The sequence below is a fragment of the Epinephelus moara genome, chromosome 23 (assembly GCF_006386435.1).
Source record: "Epinephelus moara isolate mb chromosome 23, YSFRI_EMoa_1.0, whole genome shotgun sequence".
In the NCBI taxonomy this organism is placed as follows: domain Eukaryota; kingdom Metazoa; phylum Chordata; class Actinopteri; order Perciformes; family Serranidae; genus Epinephelus; species Epinephelus moara.
Genome location: NC_065528.1, coordinates 25,993,573 through 26,020,976, shown reverse-complemented (window position 1 = coordinate 26,020,976; position 27,404 = coordinate 25,993,573). Strand labels below are relative to the sequence as shown.

Genomic DNA, 27,404 nt, shown 5'->3' with positions numbered 1-27,404 from the left:
GGGGAAAATGTGTCCAGATAAAGACAAGTGTTTGTCTGTGAATGCTGCGAGTTATAGTGAAACTGATTTATGTACTTGTGTTTGAAATTGTCTCTATTAAGCCATGTTTAATGTGTGTTTAATGTGTGTTTTGAATCAACTAAACTTAACGGCACTCCTCAGAAACCTGAGATGTAACTGCAGAGTGACACCGACACACCACCACACAAGTATAAATGCCCTTTTAAAAGTTTTTAATGATCTTTTGTTAAACCTTGATTCTGGTAACTGTGCCATTTTAATTCTTCTTGACCTAACAGCGGCATTTGACACAGTGGATCACACAATTCTCCTGTCACGCCTAGAGCATTGTGTAGGTATAAAAGGCACTGTTTTAAGTTGGTTTAAATCGTACCTCTCGAACAGATCCTTTTCTGCTCATATGGGGCAGTTTTCCTCCTCAGTGGCCCCTCTGACCTGCGGGATCCCCCAGGGGTCAGTTCTGGGCCCCCTGTTGTTCTCCCTTTATATGCTACCCCTGGGGTCGATATTTAGGAAGCATGGTATTCCCTTTCACTGCTTTGCTGATGACATGCAGGTGTTTTTGCCATTAAAAATTCCCTCCAAAGATTCCCTTCAGGCCATGCTAAACTGCATGAGTGACATTAAAACATGGATGGACTTAAACTTCTTAAAATTAAATGAAAACAAAACACAGGTTGTCCTGTTTGGTCGCCCTGGTTTGGTTCAGGTCCTTGCCAGCTCCCTGGGCCCACTAGCACCTTACATGAGATCCCACGGTAGGAATCTTGGTGTGATTATTGATGGTGCTTTTAAGCTAGACAAACAGGTCAGCTCAGTGGTCAAGTCTAGCTTTTTTCAGCTGAGGCTTTTAGCCAAAGTTAAACCCTATCTAAGCCAGAAAGACCTCGAAAAAGTTATCCATGCTTTTATTACCTCTCGCTTAGATTACTGCAACTCCCTGTACGTCGGCACTGAGCAATCAGAGCTTAACCGCCTGCAGCTTGTTCAGAATGCAGCAGCCCGTCTCCTAACTGGGACAAAAAAACGCAAGCACATAACTCTCTTCACTTCACTGGCCTGAATGGGCTGGCTCCAGAATACCTTTCTGACCTTGTTGTGTTGCATCAGCCCTCCAGAGCCCTCAGATCAGCGAATAAGATGGTCTTGGATGTTCCTCGATCACTATTAAAAACTAGAGGCGATCGAGCCTTTGCAGTCGCGGCTCCCACTCTGTGGAACGCATTACCGTTGACTGCGAATAGCCTCTCCACTTTTAAATCACTGCTCAAGACTCACTTGTTCACCTTGGCCTTTTTGGCCTATTTGGTCTTTTACCTTTGTTATATTTCACTTTATAAATGTTTTTTGTGTGTTGCTGTTGTTCTTGCTTATTTTAACTGTAAAGCACTTTGGTTGGCCGTTGGCTGTTTTAAAAGGTGCTATATAAATAAAGCTGGCATTGACATAGGCTCTGCATAGAGCTGACGCACAACTATAACTCCCACTTAAGACTTAACAGAAGTCTTTGGCGTTTGGACACCAGAGGGAGACATTTTGTGATTGAGGGACATCTGAGTGGCAGTCGGATAAATCCCAACATGGAGTCCAGACACTGGTGGTGGTAATGGCTGCTGACTGCTGAGGCGTATGAGGCTGATGACTTGGTGGTGATGGGGAGGTGGAGGGCGAGCACGACTGCAGCGAGAAAGAACTACTGCAGAGACGGAACCATATGGCTGACAGAGAAGGTGTGTCGCTGTTTTATTGGTTGATTGTAAATCAGCTGATGACTCAAGTGACAGACCCAGACAATGACAGCTTGAGATAGTGAGTGAGCATGCCTGCAAGGAGTGAATGGAAGGGTGAGAAAGAAACTTACAGCATGAGCATGAAAAGTATTGTCTTCCTGACTGAACTCACACTGGAGCTTCATTTGGCTTTAAACTCAGCGGAGACATCCTGCACTAAGTCCTGAATGTACACACTAAGTTTAGTTCACATCTGATGAAGGGGCTCAAAAGGTGTGACTTCCACATTGTAATGTTGAAACAAGTGTGTGATTGCTCTCACTTCTTGTTTAAACCAGCTGAAGTGAATTTGCTCAGCTTTGTGAAGCCCAGAACCGTCCGAGCTGCTTCCTTCTGTTCACCAGTAAAGGGCTTGAACCTGGGATTGTTGCTCGCCGCTATATTTTTGTTCTGAACTGAAGTGAGAGAAACAAACTACAAACTTTTAAGCCTATATTAGATGAATGCTTGTTATACAGAAAAAGAGATTTTGGCTGGACTCTAACTTTTAACACCCAGGGAGCAAGTGGTGCAGTCATTAATGTGTGTCCTTCTAATTGACTCTGCTTTATTATATAATACATTTGGGACTTACTTACAGGCATTCATGTACACGGCGGCATGACACTGCAGAAAAGCTTTATGAACACACACACACACACACACACAGTTTAAAGGAACCTGTGAATTAAGTTTCATAAATCAAAATGTTATTCATATTCTGCCTTTTTACTGTATTATTCATGAGTGACTCATATCTGCTACAGCATTATTTACCTCATTCTCACTTTTAAAGGAGGCTGTGATTTCTGGGCTCTTGAATAAGCCGTCGCTGCCGCTCCACTCCAAATGAAAATCCACAGTCTGTTTACAAGCAAAATTAAAAACTGCAGAGATACGAACGGCACCACTCAAGTGGACAGAAATACAAATTCTCTGTATCTCTCTCCCGGCTAAATACGTTGAATAAGAAGTGGAGAAAGGAACAGATAGAGGGAGAGCGCGAGCGGCAGGCAGAGGCAGGATGGGGAAGAGAAAAGGAGGGCGGATGGCTTAATCAACAGGCGGACAAAACTGCCCACGCTGAGTGCAAAGGCTTTCTCATCCAGCATACTTTAATGAACAAGTGACTCAAGGTGCTTTCAGCGGGTTCCTGAGAGGAACACTCACACACACAGACGCACACTCACATAAAGATAAATGTTGCCTATTCAATTAGACAGAGTCCTCTAAATTGGCGCCTTTGGAGAGTCGGCAGGAGAGCGGAGTGAGGGCGGTGCTGACTGTTGATGCTAACAGTGTGGGGCTTGAGGGACGGAGCGGCATTTCTGGGCTGTCAGTGGCTGCCGGGGGGATCAGACTGCACAGGTCCAGTAGCCAGACAGCCAGAATCCAAAAGGGAACAAACCCAGCTATTTCTAGCAATCAAAAGGCACCCAAACAGAGAGAGAAGCATGAGGTGCAAGAGCGGTGATAAGACGTCCTCCGCAGCCAGGCTGCACACAGGTGATTCAGCTGTGGCTTTTCTTCACGCAGAGGAATGGAGATTAATGGTCAGGATGAAAACAGGCAACTGTATGAGTGCAGCACACCCAGATCAGCATGATCTGAAATGATCGAACCTGCTGACTCAGAGTCTTCACACTGTGTAGCCTTTTTCAGCTTATTCTCTAAATGTGCCACATCTATCAGTGTTTGGCCTCTGAACCCTTTTAGCTCTGACATTTAGTAAGTGGAGAATATACTCATGAATACAGTCACAGCTCGAGTCGCACCTAACGTCAGTTTGTGTGAGTGTAAGACAGTCTCTCCAAGGTCTGTGAACATTCCAGTGCATGAATGAATGTATATTTGACCAATCCCTGCAATATTTGAACAAGCTAACAAAGTTTAAATTCTTGCTGTATTTTTCTCAAAAATCACTTTAGAACTCCTGTTTGGTTTTTTTTGCACATGAATTCGCACATTTCAGATCCAATTCTGTAAGCATCTTGTAAATTTCTTTGTGTATGTCATATAGTACTAACTACAAACACAAAATCTTCACAAATTCAGGTGGAAAAACTTTGGACTCAATAGCGGTGAAATTGAGCCTGGAGCTCAATGGGGGCAAAAATTAGCTCAGGGCTCAATATGTTCAAAGATGAGATGGGGGGGCTAAATATGTGCAAAAATGAGATGGGCGGCTCAGTGGCGGTGAAACTGAGCCTGGAGCTCAATGAGCTTGGGGCTCAACTTGCGCAAAAATGAGCTCGGGGCTCTACATGTGCAAAAAATGGGCTTCAGCCTCAATAGAAGCAAGAATTAACTTGGGGTTCACTATGAGCAAAATGAACCTATTGAACTCCCTGAAGTCTAATTCAGGTTTCTGCATCTGCATGCCCACAAAGGCGCGTTTTGGTCAACATGACATAAAGTCAAGTCAAGTCAAGTCAAACTTTATTTATAAAGCACATTTAAAAACAGCCTCAGTTGACCAAGGTGCTGTACAGTTATTGAAATATAAAATAATCTTACACAAATATCATAATAAATAAAACAAAGGAAATAGTAAGAGCTCAATTTAAAAAACTAAAATTAGAATAAAAAAGGAAATAAAAGAGTAAAAAGAGTAAAAGCCAAGGATTCTCGCCTGGCTGGGACTGAACGCCAAGGAGAAAAGATGGGACATAAATGTCTTCATCCACTCATATCCCTGGGACCTTTTGCAGATGTCCATGTGCAGGCCACTTTTTGTGACTGCATAGCAAGCGCATCAACTGCGCATGCTCCAGTTACATAGTATAATCTCTTGCCCACACTTTAGTCTTGTCTAGAACACTGCACTCGAGCCATCTAGAGCCTTCGCTCCACAGTGAAGTTCGTTTGAAGTTGGCAATTTGACAGACAATCACTGCGAACCAAGCAGTGTCGTCATAGTTTCAGTTTCATGTTGGCAATGGAAGCACAGTAGGCTCACTGTACTGTGAATGGAACTGTGCGCACAGCTGCGTGACTGCAGCTGTTTGTGGACGTGCAATGTGGAAAGAATGTCCCAACCTCGAAACATTTGTTTAAAGTGGCTATAACTTATATACTTTATATAAAAACTGAAAATATAAAGGGTTGCTTGCTGCCCGTTGGTTTTACAGAACTTTATAGTAAGTTTTAGCTCATTGTTTAGCTCTCTGGTCTGCAACTTGTCATTTTATTCACTCTTACCGCTCTCACAGTGTCATTCTCAGCCATACCAGTCAGCCAAACTACTGCACACTACCTGTTTATCACCAATTAGCAGACAGACACAGTAAAAGACTAGCTGCTGAACACAGTGGAACATTTAGCAGCGAAAGAAGCAGATGCAGTATTTCCCTCATGAGTTGGTGGAAACCAAAATAGAGCTAAAAGAGAGTAAATGTTGGACTTACACTCATCAAACGGACGTAAACATGACTCCGAATGAATGATAATGTTGTTCTATAACTGCTGGATGTGTAAATAAACGCCTGCTTACTAACAAGTCAACTTAAAAAGTGATATGTTCATTTTGTGTTTTTGCTGCCCCCCAGTGGCCACAAAACAAACCAAAAAAGAAAAAAGTTACTGCCGGTTTAACCTCTCTAACTCCGCCAGGACACTGACATTTCTGTGAATAACAACATCAGCTATCATAATCACTCCTGATTTCAAGAAGGTACAATGTTTGAAGCTGGCTGAGTGTTGTTCGATCACTGATAGTACTGTTTTGAAGCCGAGTGACCGACTTGTCATTTGGAGCTCCGCCTGGATCTCTGCATGGAAAAAACACTGTAGAATGGTCATACTTTGAGCAATCTTCTTCAAATTTGAAACAAATGTTCATTGATAGTGTGCCTACACCCCCACAGTGTCATTTATCTGCTCAGATGAAGCCACAGACAGTTATTAATCCTGAAAATCATTTTTATTTTATTTTAGGCAAAATCTTCCATTTTTTACTGACTTCAGAGACCCATTACTCTGTTTCTGTATCACCTAGAGTGTTTCTGACACTTTCACAAGAAACTTCAGAGAGGTTGCTTTCTGGCAAGACCTCATGCATGCATGTAGTCAAAGCGGTTCAGAAGCTACAGTCATTTTAATTTGGTGTGTCATTTTAGGCGTTTTTGCTACAAAATGGGGGTGGAGTACAAGATATGCTCCATATAAACATTAATATAAACAGAAATATTAGAAGTATTTAAAGTATATATATGACACAGTAGTTTATATATTAGTAGTAGCTAGTATTGTAGCTAATTATTGGGCCTTTGGGGCACCTGAGTATTAACTTATCAGGACTCAAGAAAGTTTTTTTTTTTTAAACTTTTTCCTTTTGATGGACATGCCATTTAGTGTTTGTGTACATGAATCTGTTACAATTAAAATATAAAGGTCATCAGTGTTTTCATGCTTGTATTCAGGACACCGCTGAGAGTAAAACTGAAGCTGAGTCCACTTCTTAAAACGAAGAAAACTTTCAAAAGAACTTCAAACAGCGGCAATCTTTCAAACTTTTTTGCTATCATTCACAGCGTCCTAACCTTGAACATTCTCTAAATATTTGTTTGAAATGTTTACCCCTTAAGTCAGCACTAAAAACATGATTCTTTTTTTGGTATTTTACCAACCTGTCTCCACTGAGAAGTCATCCTTATTGAAAGTTTAATCCACTTGTGTGCCCCCCTGGCTTTCTTTGTGCTGCTTTGAAAACATGGCTGAAATATTACAAAGCTGAGTATATATAAAGAGACGAGGAGTGGAGTTGCACTGGCAAAAAAAAAAAAAAAGTTGAATTTAGTCTTTATTTGTGGTACTGTGGTTTTATAATCCTAAAAAAGTGGGGGTAATTGATAATGAGTGGAGTTTGTCATACTAGTGACAGTTTATGGCTCGTAGTGTTCTCCTAAGAGTGCCAATAATAAAGAAAAGGGGGCAGAGAGATGAGTGGGAGGATAGGCGAATGAGTGGGTGTTCGGAGGCGACGATATAATATGATCAGCGTAATGGAGGCATTCATGCATAAATTGAAGTCTTCAATTTCAGCTGTTTCAGCTCCGATGCTCTCACAGAGCCATTGTTTGTCATCCTTATTATTGTGTTTTTATCATTAAACAAGCCCGTCATTCCTCACTGCTGTTCAATCTGAGCTCACTTTTAAAAGACTTGGCCTCACACACACACACACATGCACACACACGGAGTGCCACACATGCTGTTTTTGTTCCGGAGCGCGGCTCCCTGGGGGCTCCTCCAGGGCTGTTCTGAGAGATAGCGGGGACCCTCTCCACACACTCTCTCCCCCACTGTCTGACCTTTACAAAACACAAGTCAGAAAATGTGTGGCATTTTCCTCTAATCATCTGCACCTAAACACATGAGAAATGGTAGCGTGCTTCAATTAAGGCGTCCTATGGCCCCATGAGAGATGATTCACTTTTTTTTTCCACTGGAAGTCATTATCAAACCCGGAGGTATTATTGCACAGAGCAGCGTTTTCTTAGCTTCGTCTTATATGATTTACCATATCTATATTCCTGCTGTAACCCTTCACACAGCTGTTTATGCTTTATTTCCCCCCCAGCAGTAATCCGCTGTTTTATTGTGGCTGCATATTGGAGCTTTATGCTTGACTTTACATCCTTGTCTGCTTGTCTGTCTCCTTCAAAGGCCCTCCTCTAGTCAATACACTTCTCATTTCATCTGCACTGGAATCTCTCAAAAGCTCAGCTCAAGGAACACACAGACCGAGAAACTCCTTTCAATCCTTTCAATATGCCCTGTGTCTAGGTGAGGCATTCGCTTCTCCTCTGAATCACAACTACTGAGATGGGAAAGCCACTCAGAAGTGGATTTTTTTCTGCTTGACTTTTCCCAAGGACATGGTGCTGTATTCTCTGTCTATAACTAAAGATAAACAGACTCTGAGCCATAAAGAAAAATCTGTCAATAAAATGCGTTTTCTTTTGTTTCTGTTTCTCTAAATATCTGACATGACTTAGTAAGAGCAGAAATGTTCATCTAAGTGAAACCATTTCTGTGTGAGGTGTTTTTGAATTCAATTTCTTTATAAATTCTACCTTGTTTGGCCAGTTGAAGAGTTTTTGAAGATACTCTACAAGAAAACAACACCAACAGTAGCTTAGGAAGAAGTAGTAACAACAACAACACTGTACATACCAAAAATAATTACATTTGTATGTTCACACATAATGGAAAAGTTGAAATGTTGTTTCAATTGTATGTTGTGACAATGTTGTGGTTAACACATGGGTTGGTTTAGGCACAAAGAAACAAGCAAACAAAAAAACAAAAACAAACTCGGGTAGCGTGGTAGCGTCAGCAAAACATGTTTTAGCCTAAAATATCTACAAACATGGCTGGACCTATCCTGAACTCTTGTTAATACCCTATTTTGTTGCTACAAACACAGCTGGAAATGTCCCAAACTCATGTCAAAAATTCACACTTTTATGGCTACAAACACAGCTGGAAATGTCTCGAACTCATATTCAAAAATACCCACTTTTGTCGCCACAAACACAGCTGGACATGTCCCAAACTCATGTCAAAAATACCTACTTTGGTTGCTACAAACAGCTGCAAATGTCCTGAACTTGTGTTAAAAAATACCCACTTTTGTTGCTACAAACACAGTTGGAAATATCCCAAACTCGCATTCAAAATACCTGCTTTTGTTTCTACAAACACAGCTGCATATGTCCCAAACTTGTGTTAAAAATACTTGCTTTTGTCGCTATAAACACAGCTGCATATGTCCCAAATTCTTGTTAAAAAATACTCACTTTTGTCGCCACAAACACAGCTGGAAATGTTCCAAATTCATGTCAAAAATACACACTTTTGTTGCTACAAACACAGCTGCAAATGTCTCTAACTCGTGTTAAAGATACCTGCTTTTATCACTACAAACACAGCTGGAAATGTCCCAAACTCATGTCAGAAATACCTGCCTTTATTGCTAAAACACAGCTGGAAATGTCTCAAACTCATATTCAAAAATACCCCCTTTATGGCTACAAACACAGCTGGAAATGTCTTGAACTGGTGTTAAAGATACCTGCTTTTGTTGCTACAAACACAGCTGGAAATGTCCCAAACTCATGTCAAAAATACCTACTTTGGTTGCTACAAACAGCTGCAAATGTCCTGAACTTGTGTTAAAAAATACCCATTTTTGTTGCTACAAACACAGCTGGAAATGTTCCAAATTCATGTCAGAAATACCTGCTTTTATTGCTAAAACACAGCTGGAAATGTCTCAAACTCATATTCAAAAATACCCCCTTTATGGCTACAAACACAGCTGGAAATGTTTCGAACTCATGTTAAAGATACCTGCTTTTGTTGTTACAAACACAGCTGGAAATGTCCCAAACTCATGTCAAAAATACCCACTTCTGTCGCTACAAACACAGCTGAAAATATCCCGAACTCTGCTTAAGAAATGCCCAATTTTGTCACTACAAACACAACTGGACTTACCCGAACTTGCGTTAAAAATACCCACTTTTGTCACTACAAAAACAGCTGGACATGTCTTGAAGTCTTGTTGAGTGATACCTTCTTTTGGCACTACAAACACAGCTGGAAATGTCCCAACCACGCACTAAGCTGGACATGTCCTGAACTCTTATTAAAGAAATACCTGCTTTTGTCGCTACAAACATGGCTGGATGTGTTTTGAACTTGTGTTAAAAAATACCCACTTTGTGTTGCCTAGGTGTCATGTAATCCACCATCCCATCCATCTGATGACAAACCCAGCTCATAAACATGTAGTCTGAACTATGTCACTTTAGAAACGTTAATATGATGTATATGAATCATGCAAATGTAACATATCTATGACTTGCAGACATTAAATATTTTATTCTGGCGACGAGGCTGGATATAAGTATTCAACTGAGGTCATGACGATGTATGCACACAGCAGCTTGTTTTTTATGGACTCTGTCTTTTGTTTGGTGTGAGGTCCTTTTACTATTAGATTACAACACTTTGCTCTGGCCCTACCTCAGCTTTGTGTGTTTGTGTGTTCTTTTGGGCCAGTGCTTTACACCTTACCTTCCACACAGCAAAGAGAGGTGAAGATGGTCAACTCTTTCCTCTCCAGGTCGAACAGTCCCCTGTGACCTGAGTGCTCTTTTCCACCTGAGACCACTGTTTACGACTTGGAAGAGAACTGTGGGTGCAGGATTTGAACTACCTTTTCCTTCCGATTGCGTGTTCATGTGAAATGTACCCCCAAAACTAAAAGTGGCTATAAAACAAGACGGAAAGGCCACGGGGAGAATTGGAGGGGAAAAGCTTATTGCACAAGACAAAACATGCTTATTGCAGCATGTTCTCACTTTGCCACCCACAACTTTCTCCTTTGTATGGGAAGTTGTGTTTTTTCCACCTTGCTGGCCTGTTCCTCAGTGTTGCACAGTAAAACCAGCTTCACGTAATGGAACATGTTTGGCTGCCATCCCTGTTTCTACTTTGCAGATGAGATAGGTGGAGCGTGGAGGCCTGTTCCCGGCCTGCTATCAGGGTTTGTCCCCTGTTACTGAAATAGAACAACAGTTATGGATTGTATGTGTGGCTCAATGCGCAACCCCGCACATGTTAACCTGCCAGTAATCACTCAAGATATAATGAATTCATGGGCTTTTTATGATTGGCTGAGCAAGTCATCCCAAGATTTTAATATGTACCCACTTTCGTTGAGTAAAATATTAAGTACAGAAGCTTCTCAGTGCTTATTGAAAGAAAATCGCATCACATAGCAAATGAGAGTCCAATATTCACTCTTTTTTTTGTCTCTACCAACTCCTGAGGGAGTATCTGGCTCTTTAGCTGCTAAATGCTCCACTATGCAGCCAGTCACTACCTGTGTATGTTTAATGCTGAGCAGGTGGTGTACAGTATGTCTTTAAAGCTTCTCCCCTGAGAACAGCTGATGGCTGCGGCCAATAAAAGCACCATGAGAGCTGTGAGAATCAACCAAAACAGTCATGTCCTGTGCCGACAAACAAAGCGTTTTCAGACCAGACAGTGCTAGAGACTTCCTGAAAGGATGAGCCCACTGGGGAGCTCCCCTGAGAACTCCATACCTTCAGGGGCTTTTGCACCGCCAAGAGGAATGCTGAAGTGACAGAAGCAGGCTGGGAGTTGGTATAGCCAAAGGGTGTGCCACAAGGTTCAATACTGGGTCCTGTCCTGTTTACCATTTATAGCAACAACATTACATCCTCTATAACAAATTCTAATGCCCATCTTTACGCCGATGATACAGTTCTGTACTGCACCTCTAACACTGCACACTCAGCCGTTGAAATCCTCCAGCAAGCCTGTTGGTCTGTTGTTATTTGCTCGTTCTTTGTGATTTTTAATTGTTGTTTCGCTTTTGAGTCAAAATGACGTTTTATTTCCCACGTCCCACGTAAACCTGGACTTCACTGTCGGTCAATTTGTCCATGTTTTCTTACATGTCTTTTGTTATGAGCTGTTGTTTGTGTTTTGTATTGTCAGGGATTTTAGCACCGTACACTTTTGTTTTTTTTACGATTATTTTTTAGCTTTTCGCCTTTATTGAACTAAACAGCTTGAGCATGAAAGGTGGAGAAAGAGGGGATGACCGCAGGCTGTAATCGAGCCCCCAGACGCTGCGGCACGGACACTGTCTTCATACATGGGACACCTGCTCTACCTGTCAGCCACCGGATGCCCCAATCACTGTACACTTAAGTCACTGACCTATGAAAAAAGTCCCTCAAAAGTAGCAAGTTCCAGGGCTGATAAATGAAGCCAAAAAAAGTCCACGCACTAGACTATAGTCCCACAAATATTTAATTGATTACCACAGAGGTGATGTTTTAAGCTTCGTCCTCTTCAGACTGAAAATTGAAGCCAACACTGAAGTGCTGAAAACTGCAGTTCCTCTAATGGCCACTTGGGGCTGGATCCAAGAGTGAGTTCTTGCAGTGCAGACACAAATAAGCAATTTAGAATCACCAAGTAACCTGCATGTCTTTGGACTGTGGGAGGAAGCTGGAGTACCCGGAGAAAAACTCTGCACAGAAGCAGCCCCTCGAAAACACCTACGGGGCTGTCTCTACAAAGCTCTGTAAAACCAACGAACTGCTGATTCAGGTCATAATTCTCTGTGGGATCATCACTACAAGCGACTTCTTTTGCACGTCACATTTGATTCATTGTTAATATAGATTGTAATTTCTGCTAAAACCAGATGCGTTGTAAAAAAGTTATTTGTATATTTTTAAATGTTTGCTGCTTTTTAAAAAAATTGCATAAAGTGGGTTTCAATTGTTTGTGTAATGCAAAAAAACAAAAAAGATCTCTTAAACCTGACACAGCTCTAAGTGTTGCGTGATGAGTCAGAGAGCTGGGAAACTACATTCTTTGATTTCTTATCTCCGGGGGCAAAGAGTTGTTAAAAAAACATGTATAATTCATGTGCAGCTAAGTGATATTAAAAGCATACATGTGTGCTATGATAATATTTGTGTTCATCATTAAGACACCACTGAGGGGCTGCTGCCTAATTACACGCTCCCCATATGTATCTCGACAAGTTCTCTGATTAAGAACTGGATTCTGAGAGGTTAATGGTGTAAATTAAAAAGGAATCATACTCCATTCCTCACCGAGTGGTAATGGTGGAAATCTTTTTCGCTCAGACAGTACAGCTAATAACACCCCTTCTTGGGTCTCATAATTGATTCATTAAACTGCTCTCTGCTTTATCCCTGCACCGTCGACTCCATTGCCTCCTGAATTTGTGAGCAAAGGATCTGATAGTATGGATAGATTCTCCTTTATGTGCTCGGCAGGGATTACGTCAGTGCTAATGAGAGGGAGGAAAGAGATGGGGAGCGTTTTGTATCTGGTGTTTGTCTGCGCTCCAGAGTGGTGGAGCATCTTGTGTGTACTTGCCGAAGCACACAAGGAGTCACTGAAGGTCCATCGATTTGCGGGCAGTATTGGCTTCCCTCCTCCATTCCCTTCACCAGGAACCCACAGCTGTGTCTGGATCAATGGGGCAAATGGAGGGTTTGATAGGACTAATTCTCACTGGCTCATGAGCCGCACTGATTACTGGATGTTTCTGATGTTCCAGCTAAAGCAGCCCCCAAGGTGTGTGGTTTGCAAACATTTAGTTCTCCTGTGTCTGTCTTAGCTCAATGAGGAACTCTGTTAGACTCCTACATTACACTTGTTTTAGACCTGAAATAAGGACCTGTTATACTATTCTAAGGTAAATATGAGTGTTTTGGGATTCTTCTAAAGCATGTTTATGTGCTCAAATGTATGCAACACTTAGAGCTGTTTTAGCACCTGTCTTTTTAATAAAACCCCCTTCGGAAAAGCTCACTCTGCTCCGATTTGTCTTTTGCATCTGCACTCTTGGTGTCTCTGCACCATCATTGCAGCAGGGCAATGACTCCAATGGAGTATAGCAGCACTTTCTACCTGGGAAGCTTCTAAGGGAAGCTTCTGAAGCAAGCATGTTCCAGCAGGAATCTGGTCTAAAAATCAGGGAGAAATTAGCAATAACGGCAACCAAGATTCCATCTATCCATCCATCCATCCATCCTTGGTATGGGTGTGCTGGAGCCTATGCCAACTAGAGACAGATACACATAGACAGCCATTCACGCTCACATTCACACAAGGGGCAATTTAGAGTGAGAAAGTAACATCAGCAACCAAAATGACTGGTTTTCCTGACATTAGCATGATGCTACATGTAGCAGTGTATGTACTGTAAACACTTGTAGCAACGTGCCTGGAGCAGATGACCAAATACAACGTGCTGCTTAATAAAATTCAAGCAAAAATAGTTGAACACCTTTACTGAAATAATCAGTAACTTTGCCACTATCTTCATAATCAATTAATTGGTCCAGTTATTTAGCGAGCAAAAGCAAGCATTCTCTGGTTCCAGCTTCTCCAATGGGAGAACTTGCTGCCTTTTGCAGTTGTGTGTCATTTTGAATTGAATCTTGTTTTTACATTTCATAGACTAAATGATTAATCAAGAAAATAATTGGCAAATTAATCAATAACAAACTCATAATCAGCATACATTTCTCACACACATGAAGAGTAGAAAAGTAACATCTATTCTGGCGACTTGTCAGGGCCATTTATAAGCTGGGGCATGGAGGCCAGCAATAATCATGTTCATCCTAAATATTAACCATGTTTTATTTTGAATTGAAAATGTTCACCATCACTTACTAACACTGTCACGTCAGGGTTAAAAAAGGGACTCAAATCCAAAACACCAAGCAGGAAGGTTTGAAGAACAAAAAGCGAGCTTTAATGACAAGGCTGATTTTAAAAAAGACAAAACCAGGCAAGGCAAGAAAACCTAGGGAGTAGGCTGAATTCAAACAAAACTCCACACTAAGGACCAACTGGGAATCGACAAACATGAAGAGACTCCAACAAGGAGCACAGAAAAAACAACACGGAGGCCAACACAGGCAGAATGGCAAGACAGAAAGGGAAAGACAGGTATATATACACAGACAACTAATCAGAAGAACAAGACACAGCTGGAGTAGGCAGGCAGTGGCATAAGGAGAACACAAAGATAGGCTATCAATGGAGAGAACAAGGGTGTGGTAGGTAACACCAGGGTGGAGGAAACGAGACTAACACAAGACAGGTGTGCAGGGAAGACTCTGGAGCAAGTACGGACTAACGAGGCTAATACAAAGCAGGTGTGTAGGGAAACAGGCGGGAAACAGACAAAGGTAACAAGTAAAAACTGACATGATACATGCAAATAAGTACAACAAAATAAAACAAGACAGTGTCTGAGTAATGTCTGATTAAAAGTCTTGAGAGTCTTTAGACATGGGGCAGGACTGTGGCAAATGATTCATTTATGTCCCAACCCTCACCTTTGGTCATGAGCTCTGGGTAGAGACCGAAAGAATGAGATCGCGGATACAAGTGGCCAAAAAGAGTTTCCTCCGTGGGGTGTCTGGGCTCAGCCTTAGAGATAGGGTGAGGAGCTCAGACATCCGGAGGGAGCTCGGAGTACAGCTGCTGCTCCTTCACGCCAAAAAGCATCAGTTGAGTGGTTCGGGCATCTGATCAGGATGCCTCCCAAGCGCCTCCTGTTAGAGGTGTTATGGGCATGGTGGGAGGCCCCAGGGTAGACCCAGAACACACTGGAAGGATTATATATCTCATCTGGCCTAGGAATGCCTCGGGATCCCACAGGAAGAGCTGGAAAACGTTGCTGGGAAGAGGGACGTCTGAAGTACTTTGCTCATCCTGCTTTTCAGTGGAGGAAAATGGATGGATGTGACAAATCATTCAAATTGTCACTTTTCCAGGAGCAGTTTTTGAATGTCTGATTGGACGCTGAAAAGTGTTCTTAATGTTGAAGTTATATTTTTCTGCAATTGTTGTGTAGTCAAAAAAAGTCTCAGGAAATCACATATTGAACTGTGCTTAAACACTTCAAAGCCATAGAACCTACCTATTCAGATTTATTTTCACAATGAGTACTGTCTCCCTCAGATCCTTGAGGACGTTACAAAAAATCTTATGAAACTTTTACTCTCACTACGACCTCTGAGGCACTAACTGGCTTTTTTTTTGGGAAGTTTCACTTCACTAAACCTTCAGGTATGGCAATATCCTGCATCATGTATCTGGCTTAGAATCTGGGGAGAAGTTGAGCAATGATTGATGACTTCTTTCCTCTTGTGTCCATCTGCTCGGGTATTAGAAGAACATTGAAATATGTCTAAGAATTTCACAAATTTCATCAGTATTTCCCTGGAAAGAAACAGGACAAGATTTCCTGCAGGAGAAGACACCGTCTCTTTATTGGGGACGCTGAAGGATGATGTGACCTGTGGTGAATTGAGCTGATATAAAACCGCATCCTTTAGTCAAATTATGAGGGTCTGAGTCAGGGGAATAAGTGGCTGAGTCGTGGTCAGGTTGCCAGGGGTGAAGACTTGGAAGGAAAAACGTCCTCTTCTCTCTGTCACGAAGTGTCGAGCTGTAGGTGTGTCTGACTGTGAAGAAAAGGAGGGGACAAATAGACATCCTTTAAGTTGGCAACCCCCAGCGCTTCTTATCAAAGCGTTACACAGGCAGCACACATGCCTGCCGAATGATAGTCAAATGCTCTGATCCACCCAGTCATCCATTATAGGTGCTGTCATGCTCTGGAAATAGGAGCTGGGAGAGACTTCCATTAAATGTATTGACCTCGAGAGGAGGAGAAACCTGTCATCTTAGATTTTCTACCTTCAGAGGAAATGGTTAATTCACTTCAATTCCAAGATGTGTTTCTTTGGACCTACTGTATGGCATACTCATTCAATGTCATCAACCCCGTCGTCTTTTATGACTGCACTGCACCAAGAGCCCATCGCTGTGTGTGTGTGTGTGTGTGTGTGTGTGTGTGTGTGTGACTAACTGAGGAAAAGGTTTTCTTATCTTTTGAAAGGCCACAATGCCTTTTTCTTGGAAAATGATCCTTATCGGAGCGCTTTCATTGGGTTTTCTTTCTGAAACTCTTAGAACTCATTGTATGCACTTCTTACAGTTGGGATTCAATGATTTTTTTCCCTTCCTTTTTCAGGTTATGGAGATGAATAGTTTGGAATATCTTAAAAAGAGTCTACTTAAAAAAGATGGAGTGTGGAGTATTTAATCAAAACAGGGTTTGCCTGCGCGCTGCCACAGTCGGTAAAATATAAAATCAATCATGTGAAGGATTCAGACGACTTTCCCTAGCAGGCAGAATACAAGCGCTGCCATAAGGCTCATTATGAGTTTCTAAGAAGTGCTGGAAGACATTAAATCCTAGGTAGAATGCACTACAATAACATCCAATAATTAAATATAAGCTTTGAATACCTGATTTAAATTTCAGAGACTTGCACAGTCTTTAAACAGGCTGAGACTTAAGTTGTGAGGTCTTAAGTAAGAGAAATGAAAAGTTGGAAAGGCAAGTTCCTCGCACAATAGGATGGGAACTCGGACAGGAGGGGGTTGGGGGGGGGCTCGGAGCCAGCTCATGATTAATTAAAAATGACAAATGGATATTATTTCCCTGTCAGGATCAGGCTTTCTACAGGAATTCGGAGCAGTTTTTGGCATCGACACTTGGTAATTGCCTCAGTCCCATGCTGTCTCTCCTCTCAGAGAGCACTGGCTGCGAGAGGATTTCTCTCTCTGAAAAAAAAAAAAAGGTGGTGGGGGGGAGAAGGCAGGAAAGTCGAAGAGAGTGGGTTTTCTGCAACAATTTCATCACAGTGCATTAGGCGGGTGATAGTGACAGTTAACAGCTTTCTGCTGATCCAGGACCGGCTGGAGGATCAAATAATAAAAGAACTTCTGATTCTGATAATATGGAGTATGTTTTATTTTTTAAAACCTTAAACCTGCTAAAAAATGTCAGCAAACTCTCTGTGCAAACAAAGAGACAGACGACCGATGGCATTTTTTCTCTGTGACAATTCATTGTGGAGTGACAATATAATCCCAGCTGCCTTGCTCTTTCCTCGCTTTTTGCAGCAGGTGTAATCTCTTCTCGAGCAACTATTGTAGAATTCAGTAAGCCTGTTAGGACTGAAAACACAAGTCTCAACTACAAGCTTCTGCATCTTCTGGCAGCTAAAAGGGGAATAATGATGCTGGGATAGTCGCCATTTACTTCCCTATTTGTAGCTTCAAAATCAGCTGCATACAACACATTCACACTAAAACACCAAAATCACTCTTCAAACATTTATTACTCCTAAATTAGGGATGCTGTGCTCCAACTTTTCCCTCCTGGTACATACTTAGTTATCTCAGCTAAGAGTATTTGTAGATACAGAGTCCTGATTTGATACCAACATGTTGATTTCCCCAATTAAAATCTGTATACCTCGTTATGTTGAACTCATTGTTGTCAATTTTAGTTAAGGTAACATGAGACAGGAGATTTTCGTGGCATTGAAAATGGAGGGCCAGCTCTCCAAATTTAATCAGTTAAACAAAACATTGCAGTGGTTTCAGTCTTATCTGTCTGACTGAGAACAGTGTTTTATCATTTATAATGATTAGTCTTCTCTTTTACAAACTAGGACAGGAGTACCTCAGGGTTCTGTTCTTGGTCCGCTTCTTTTTAAGTTATACAGTCATGTCTTACCACAATCATGTGTTGAAGCAGGGTTTCAGATGTATGCAGACGATACAGTCATACATGTATCTGCTAAAACTTCTCTGTCAGCTTCCACACAGCTGTCGTGTCACTTACAATCCATAGCAGCATGGTTTGAAAAATCACAACTCGCACTTATTAAGAAAACGGTGTCAGTTTGCTTTACTGCCAGGGCTTGCTCATCAACGTATCAGCTAATGTGTTAAATCTAAATATTAATGGACAGCATATCGAACAGGTCTCAGAGGTGAAATACCTTCGCCTGTTAAGATGGTAAGCAAAGTTGCAAAAGCAAAGAGGCAGATCAGAGACTGTGTCCCATTTCAGACTGAAACAATTACGTTACTATGTAACCTCTTGGTCACAATCAGCATCTACAAAAAGTAAACCTCTTATGATGATGTACAATCGGGCAATTAAAATTTTGGACAGGAAACCAATAAGAGCACATCATAACTATGTTCTCCAGACACTGAATATGTTAAGTTTTGATCATTTCAATGATTTTTCATTTTCAAACTCAATCAATAAATGCCTACATAATCAGGCTCCCCAGCTGCTCAGTGACCTTGTGGTTCCACTTAGAGCTTCTGGCTCAGTAACACATGGAGCAGCTAATGGGAATTGTAAGGTTCCCCTTTGTAAATCCTCATTTTTCTGTCTGTGGAATTAACGTGGAATTCTCTACCTACAGAACTCAAATCTGATCCTGATTTCGATCACTTTAGACTCAACTGAGTTTAATTATGTATTGCATTTTGTGTCTTGTATTGTTCTGTCTACTTTTATTGTTATTTGTACTTTGCACAGTTACTTGTGTTCTTGTTGCAGAGTCTTTTGTATTTTATGGCCCAGCTAGGGACGGGCATTGTAAATTAGCTTGGGCTATAAATGCTGTGGAGTGTGGCATTTATGTATTCTACATACTGGTCCCTATACAAATAAACTTTAAAGAAATAAATAAACTGACAGGGGAAATACTGAATCTTATGACAACACTGATTTAGAAACGTTTACCCTTGAAGATACCCTTTGTAGATGTCTTATTAACAGTCAAAATCACACCTTAAGGATACACACAAAGCTCTCTGGTGCATAGCAAATGTACTGAGTGCATTTCTTTCCTCATAACTGGCTGCATTGTTGACATCCATGTTTACCCTCTGGCAATATTCTTCTTTACTGCCTTTTGCTGGCACATTGCTGTATTCCTAGGGTAATTACTTTTACCGGTCAACCAGCTGAGTGATGTGAAACCATCGGCAGGAATACTTAGTGTTGGGAGCGTTACTTTTAAAACGTATTCCACTACAGATCACTGAATACATGCCTTAAAATGTCATGTGTAATGTATTCCATGAAATTTCTCAAACTAAATAACGTACTCTCAATACTTTGGATTACTTTTTGATTTTTGTCTTCCTGGGCTCATTTGTCTGGGTCTTATATTTCCATGCCAGAAACACATAACAGTGTCCTGGCTGTGCATTCCTTCTGCCAGTGTTGTGTGACAGGTGCACTGCACCCGCTTTTCTATCTGTTTATTGGCAATGCATGCCTCATATGAATTTTACACAGCGTCCTCACAGCCAGCGAGCGTCACTCTGTGTCCACACTGAATCTGTTAATTATGCACATCTGTTAAGTCATGTAAACAAACCATGTAGGCTACTTATTAGCTGTAAGCTTTACTGCAGATGGAAACATTTAAAAGGTGGGTGAGTTGTTGCTATCTTTCTATGTTTGTACATTTTAAACAGAAAGCTGAGATCCACTCATAGAATAAATGAAACAGGGACCTGCTCATAATATAAAGATATGGGTACCCACTTACAGAAATATTGGTCCACTGCACTAATAGTGGTCAAAAACCTAGTGCACTATTGATGGGGCCGTACCTATGTTCCCCGGGTCCTATATTTCCCCCATAATATAGGGACTGGAGAACATAGGACCCTTTTTCCGAAAAAGAGTCCTATGTTTCCCGCTTTTCCGAAAAAGGGTCCTATGTTCCCTCCAAAACGCGAAAGAAAAACGCACTTACCTCATGTGATCACGTGATTCAATGCCCAAAGGCACAGACGACGCTCCCCAAGACTCATATGTATTTAGAAATGGCTCATTTTATCCACTATAATTGCCGAATTCTGCGACAAATAGCCTATGTGGGGCGTTCCTGATTTAATTCAGCATTTTCCTGTATAGTTTAATGTTGCATATAAGACATAGCCCATGTGACGCGCATATCCAAATACTATAATGTAGGTTATTCTAGGTTGTAATTGGCTATCGGCTTTATGTGAATGAATGGAGAAGCTTGACGCCTTCGTAATGTTGACAGTGTCTGACCAATTCATGCATAGCCTATGGGCTACAGGTGCTGGAAATAAAGTTTAATTAATAGGCCATCACACACACATGGAATTTTCGAATTCGAATTCGACAATTATAGTGGAGAAAATGAGCCCTTTCTAAATATATGTGACTCTTGGGGAGCGTTGTCTGCGCCTTTGGGCATTGAATCATGCGATCACATGAGGTAAGCGCGGTTTTCTTTCGTGTTTCGGGGGGGGGGGGGGCATCGGACCCGGGGAACACAGGACCTTTTTTAGGAAAAAAAGGGAACATAGGACCCTTTTTCGGGAAAAGGGTCCTATGTTCCCCATTCTGCCGAAAAAGGGTCCTGTGTTCCCCATTTGCAGAACACTGGGGGGAACATAGGACACGGGGAACATAGGGATGACCCCCTATTTGATCAGGCCAGCACCAGCACCAATACTGATCGCTCCTTCAGAACCTTCCAATCAACCTTCAGAAAACAATCTACACGTAAATAAAATGTCTTTAAAAACAACAGTTTTCTACGGCTTTAATCTAATGTTGTGAGAAAGAGCTGACTCAACTTCACTCCGGAATATTTGTGTTGAGTTTTGACAAATCAAATCAAACTGGTGTATTGACTTTATCTACCCTCGACAAGGTTTCACAGAGACTGACAGCAAATGCAGTCATGACTGACAGTGTAGCTGCAGCGCAGACAATCAAAATGTTGATACTGGAATCCAGTACAGTGGAAATGACACCACGAGAGATGGAAATTCCCCAGGCTATTCCTCTGTCCCATGAGACTTTGGACAACTATTGCCTTTCTCTTCTTCCTCCTGTTCTACCAAACAGCTGAGTGTGTCAAATCCAGGCACATTTTAAAGAGTTCTCAAAAGTCATGAGTTCTCAAAATGTAGGGTTTTGAAATGTAGGGGAGCATTAATTGACATATAAGTAGACGTGGGACACTTGCACTTCAAAATAACTCCTGGATTTGCACTGAACAGCACAAACTGATAACACTCTGCAGAAAGAAAGCAGAGATCTCGTCTCATGATTGTCTCGTCTCTTTTTCAGAATGAATGGACAGAAGCAGTGGACGAGGGTGGCCGTGATGGCGCTCCTGGTGCTAACGGTGATGGCAGCTGAAGGAGGCAAAGCAGAGAAACAAGGTGAATCTCGCAAAGCTCAGGACATGTTCTTCAACTACAGACAACATCTACAGAATTCACATATGCAGATTTAGATTCTCTTTACATCATACTGATATGAAACAGGAGCACCGTGATGTTCAGTGTTAAATCAAATCATTAGACATTGCTTCTGACGGTGGATCCTGCTGTGAAAAGTGTTCCTCCCAACAACTTGGAGTTGGACACAACTCTTGAAAATATATGAAAATGAAAAAAGTGCCTTTGGGGTTCAAGTAATTGGTCTCCTTTGAGAATTTACCAGAGACAAATAGCAATATCTTGCAAGCACGGCAAAATAAGTCGGATAAATCCCACTTGGGTAAAGAAAACAACATTTAGCTAATTTAAATTCAAGAAAAAAGGTTGATTTGCATTGGAAATTAGCACGAGCACTAAACTCATTACATCTGCCTTGAAAATATATTCAAAAGTCCAAGGGTGGGTAAATACTTTTACAGACAGTGCAAGTAGCAGTTTCCATTTCTTGTTCTAATAAAAAACTTAGATTCTAACACATTTTTCATAAGCGGAGCTGGAGACGTGAGACTCTTGGCGGACTGAAGATATAAAAATGAGAATTTCAGACTTGACAGCTGTGAGACTGGAACTTGACTCTTTAAATACAGGACTTGACTCAAGCAAAACCCTTTGAGTCAAAGGTTTTGACCTGCTAAAATGCAGGAAAAACTAAAAATAAGACAACATCGGGTGAAGCCTTGCATGGACACACACCTTGAATATTCATTTTTAAAGACTCCCTTCAGTGAAAATCAAGCTTTTAACCATGTTAACATGTCCAACGGTATTTTTTATATGCGACAAGACATATTGTGAAAAATAAGCATTAACGCCATGGCCGAGCATTTCTGCTCTGGAACTGCGGTGTACCAATGACAGTCAGGTTTGTTACATCACAAATCCAAGGAACCAATCCTGTCAGTTGTAATTTGTAATGTTCATACATTTTGCCAACTTCAAGCTCTTCTGGCTCAGTAACACGTGGAGCAGCCAGTGGGAATTGTAAAGTTCCTCTGTGTAAGTCCTCATTCGGACAAACAGCTTTTTCTGTCCGTGGAATTTACATGTGGAGTTCTTTACCTACAGAACTCAAATTGGATCCTGAATTCGATCACTTTAAACTCTAACTGAAGCAGTTTTTGAAGAGGAATCAGTCATACAGTCATGAATATTTTTGTGCTTCCAATTCTATGGTGCTAATTATGTATTGCAGTTTGTGCCTTGCATTGTTCTCTCTGTATTTGTATTGTTATTTGTCCTTTTCACAGTTACTTGTGTTCTTGTTGCAAAGTCTTTTGTGTCTTAAGACGCAGCTAGGGACGGGCATTGCAAATTAGCTTGGGTGTGTGACATTTATGTATGCAGAGCTGGCAATCAGAAACAAAATGTATCCAATATTAGCATCACATTATTAGCTATCTGATACCACAGACAGATCGAGGACTCGTGTTATCTATTACCGATTACAAGCAGAGTCAAAAAACAGGTGAGTGACAAGGGGCGGGGTCAATTTGCATATCAAAATATCCGTGCATACCAAATGAGGCAAAGGTGTAGAGTTATATCTAAGACTTTTGAGGCATAAAGGGATTTTTTTCATGGAAAAATTCAAAATAAGTAATTTGATGAGCATGATGGTGCAGTGGTTAACACTGTCACCTCACAGCAAGAGGGTTCCCAGTTTGAACCTGGAGTGGGGGAGCCCTTCTGTGGAGAGTTTGGTGTGAGTTTTCTCCAGGTACTCCAGCTTCCTCCCACAGTCCAAAGACATGCAGGTTAATTGGTGGCTCTAAATTGACCGTAGGTGTGAATGTGAGTGTGAATGGTTGTCTGTCTCTGTGATAGTCTGGGGACCTGTCCAGGGTGAACCCCATGAATGAATGAATAAACAAAATATTTTTAGGGGTTTAATCAATGCCCACAAAAATACTTTAATATTTATATCTTATGTAGAATATTTGATTATGACGCCTGTATGGCAGTGACGTAAAACCAAACTACTGTTAAATAATTGTGGTGATAACATCAAAGAGTTACTAAGGGCTCATTTATTTTCAATGTTAGATACAGAGACGGAGACGGACAGAGCCTTCTGTCTGTACTCTGCATTCAATTTATCTGTATTTGTGCATGTTTTCCGATAGCTTACAGATACAGACAAAATGGAGCAGTGCCCCCTGAGATTGAGGCGGCATTGTAGCGTAGTTCAAGAGATAGGACTGTAAGAGATGACGAAGAAATTTAAATAATGGCGGAATGAAACAAATTGCCAATATGGTGAAAAGAATTTTCTCTCCACATGTCGGGATGTATATATAATGGCTGCACATGCTACTGCCATCTGTTCAAAGGTACAATATTATGACCTCTGCCACTGTCACCTCATTTGCCTCTAGTGCCATCTTTTGTGTGTATCTATGCCATTATAAAGGATGCATGGACGTATGAGGGCAGTGACGGTAACAATGTTTGAAATGGACGTATCTATTTTTGTACATGAAGGGAGTAGAAATGAGCCGTAAGGTGGTGTACGTTTGGTCCTACAGGAAAGAAGGAGCGCAAGTCGGACTGTGGGGAGTGGCAGTGGAGTGTGTGCGTAGCCAACGAAGGCGACTGTGGACTCGGCACCAGGGAGGGGACACGCACCGGCACCGACTGCAAGCAGACCATTAAGACCCAACGCTGCAAGATCCCCTGCAACTGGAAGAAGAAGTTTGGAGGTGAGCGACGACACAGATATTTCCACACCAATCCAAACGATCTCCTGTAACATGATATTAAAATAATCTACGACCACTAAAAGACCCCGAGATCTTCCCTCCTTCTGCACAGCTGCATGACTTCCATCCCTCTGTCACCCCACACCTCCACATAATGTATGCCGGCCTGTCACTCACACAAACAATGGTCCCATTTTCACAATAGGAATGAGTAAGCTAGCTAATTAGAGGTACAACGGAAATGTCTGCTGAGGAAGTGATACATCGTCATGGAAAACACAGGAATAATCACCCTGCTTTGTCATTTGCTTTTCGGGCTTGAGACTGTGCAGCCTTCACCGCTGAAATGTCTTGCAGTGACAAGCCTGAGGGACTTTTGTTCCCCCAGTAAGGCCTGTCAGGCAGGAGCCTGCTGCTCTGCAATGAGCCTGTCACGAGTGATGAACACACTGCAGGAAATAATGGTCCCGCTAACTGGCTATATAGATTATAGCAGCAAAAGTTTTGGAGCAGTGGCAATAAGTTACATGCCTCTGGCCTTTAAATTGTGGAAAGTTACTTGAGAGAAGAAAAGAAAAGAAGAGGCCCGTCTTGTTTTAAGCCAGTGCCTATTTTATTTTGGATATTTTTCCAATCATAAAGATAATGCCTATTTTATTTTGGATATTTTTCCAATCATAAAGATAAAGACTGACACATTTTGTGCCGGCACCCCACAAAATGCGTCAGAATTGCTGTGAAAAGACCTTGTGATCTAACCCTGGCAGCCAAATCTGAATTCAAATATGGTGCTGCTGTCTGTCATCAATGTATTTTGCTTTTAGATTCGTGGGTACATGTAGGTAGCATATTGCATTAGGGAACAACATCATGTGGTTTTAGGTACGATTACAAGAACCTTGTAATAAAAGGGTAAACCTGGATTTATGGAGTTTTCTCTGAGAGTCGTTCCAGACTCCATCTGGGGTTTTTTGCAGCTCACAGGAGTACAACACAACGACGCAGGGAGAGCAAATATTGTACTTCCAACAGGAGGGTGTCTACTGTACTGCTGTAACCAGGGTTGCAAGCAGCATGAGGGCAGCTACACAACAGCTAATGGGATTCTATACAATAGGCCATAGAAATACTGTGAATGCTACGATACAAAGCCCAAAACATATAAGTGACATTGAACAGAGATAAACAAAAGGAAATGCATAACAATACCACACATATTTTCTAATCTTTTCTCAAAGTGCCCCTGTTGAACTCTTGTGGACAGGGGTGTCATAAGCCCTGTTTCCACCAAGCAGTACGGTACAGTTCAGTTAAGTATGCTTTTTTTTTTTCCACTGTGAAAAGTTGTGGATGGTACCAATGGAACCGTTCTGTACTGTCCCCATGTTTGGTCCCCCCTCTGTTGGGGTACACGGCACACAGATCTGGTACTAAAAGGTGGAGCTGTGAACACTGCAGTCTGATTCGGTGCCACAGCTATATTAAAATTGGCTGAATAAAATTAAGAGACTGAATTTTGTTCTTTAAAAAAGTGGAGTCTCACTGAGGCCCCTCTCACCCCCTCACAAAAGGTGAGAAATGATTTAGTCCGCCCCTGCATTAGGCTTCATCTGCAGCTAGAGCTGAGTGAGTGGCTGCTTATGCTGCTGGAGCATCACAGAGACTGCTAATTCATAGGGCCCTGAATTTGATGCTAGGCCACTGCTTGTGGAGAAAATTTGCATTATTATTATTATTCTTTATCTATCCTAAAAAATTGTAAATGGTCTAATTCCAATCCTGAGAGTATTCTCAGCCTTGAACTGAAACCTCTCCTGTGTGCCAAGCGTGAAGCAGAATTAAAATGGCCAGTATGAAAACGTATAAACACAAATGGCCCTACCTGAAGTCAGTCAGTCAAAAAAAAACTTAATTTTTAAACGTGCCCCTTTCTATTTCCTATTGTTATTCCTTAAATATCATTTTACAGTATTTTGCTCGTATTTTTATTGTATTATTCTTTTGTCATTGATAAACACCTTGTATCGCATTCATTGCATGAAACGTGCTATGTAAATAAGTCATTTCTTTCTACTGAACTACAACCACTAACTGTATCACTGCACAGGAAGCGTGCATCTACTCATGGAGAAGCTCTCAACAAGGTCTGTGGATTATCTTGAGGAACCAGGTCGTGATTTCTATAAAACGACACTGCTGTTGAGTTTTTCAAATGTATTTTTTGGCGCTTTGAGCACCACAAGCTGAGAGTCGGGGTCTGCCCATTGGTCCGACATTCCCATTGTTCCGACCATATTAAACCCATTGTTCCGACCATATTAAACCCATTGTTCCGACCATATTAACCCATTGTTCTGACCATATTAACCCATTGTTCCGACCATATTAAACCCATTGTTCCGAAGTCCCGTTGTTCCGAAATCATCATGATGCCCTGTGGTTAAGGTCTGGTTAGGTTTAGGCACAAAAACCACTTGGTTAGGAAAAGATCACGGTGTGGGTTAAAATGAAGAAGAAAGTGACAAACACATAAGCCGTGAGCCTGCTCCGCCTCAAGCCTTTCCCAGCTGACCCAGAGCCGGTCGCGGCGCACCATCAAGGTAGAAATACGCCCGCCGGGAGCTGTTCAGCACCGCGGAGAGCTCCCCACACAACCCCAACCCCAGAGTTAATAACAGGAGGTTATGGTGTTTCACTTTCTTCTCTCTATGACACTTGTATCTCGACCAGTAGCCTACTTTTGTTGCGTTGCTGATCCTCTATGGTACACAAATACATTATAGCCTAGTATAATCACATATCGGAACAACGGGACGTCAGACTAATGGGATGTCGGACCAATGGGCTGTTGGACCAATGACATGGACCCATCTACGGGCCTTTTCCATTGTCACTTTTGGCAGCATCAACATTCTTTCCCTTGTCAGTTTTATCTTGCCAAGCTGTGACAAGCTGCGCCAGAGGTGAACCTTCTCTAGAGTAGGACAAATAGGGTGCCCTCCTGCCTCCAAACAGGTAGCGGTGACATCTTGTCAACAGCAACCAATCCCAACAACTCCCCTTCTCCCCCTGAAACAAGCATATGTGTTGGGCGACTCCACTCAACTTAACCAAAACTCTATCAGTCAATGACATGCTGCAG

The 27,404-nt window shown here is 41.7% G+C and overlaps 1 protein-coding gene across 1 annotated transcript in view; it reads left to right on the top strand.

The window, feature by feature from the left end:
- The window catches only part of ptn (pleiotrophin), an 88,687-nt gene that overhangs the window by 38,019 nt on the left and 23,264 nt on the right, over positions 1-27,404 (top strand). The window contains exons 2-3 of the mRNA XM_050036784.1: positions 21,409-21,503; positions 24,089-24,262. Coding sequence (XP_049892741.1) covers positions 21,410-21,503; positions 24,089-24,262 — 268 coding nt within the window. The 5' untranslated portion in view covers position 21,409. The remainder of the gene's footprint in view (positions 1-21,408; positions 21,504-24,088; positions 24,263-27,404) is intronic.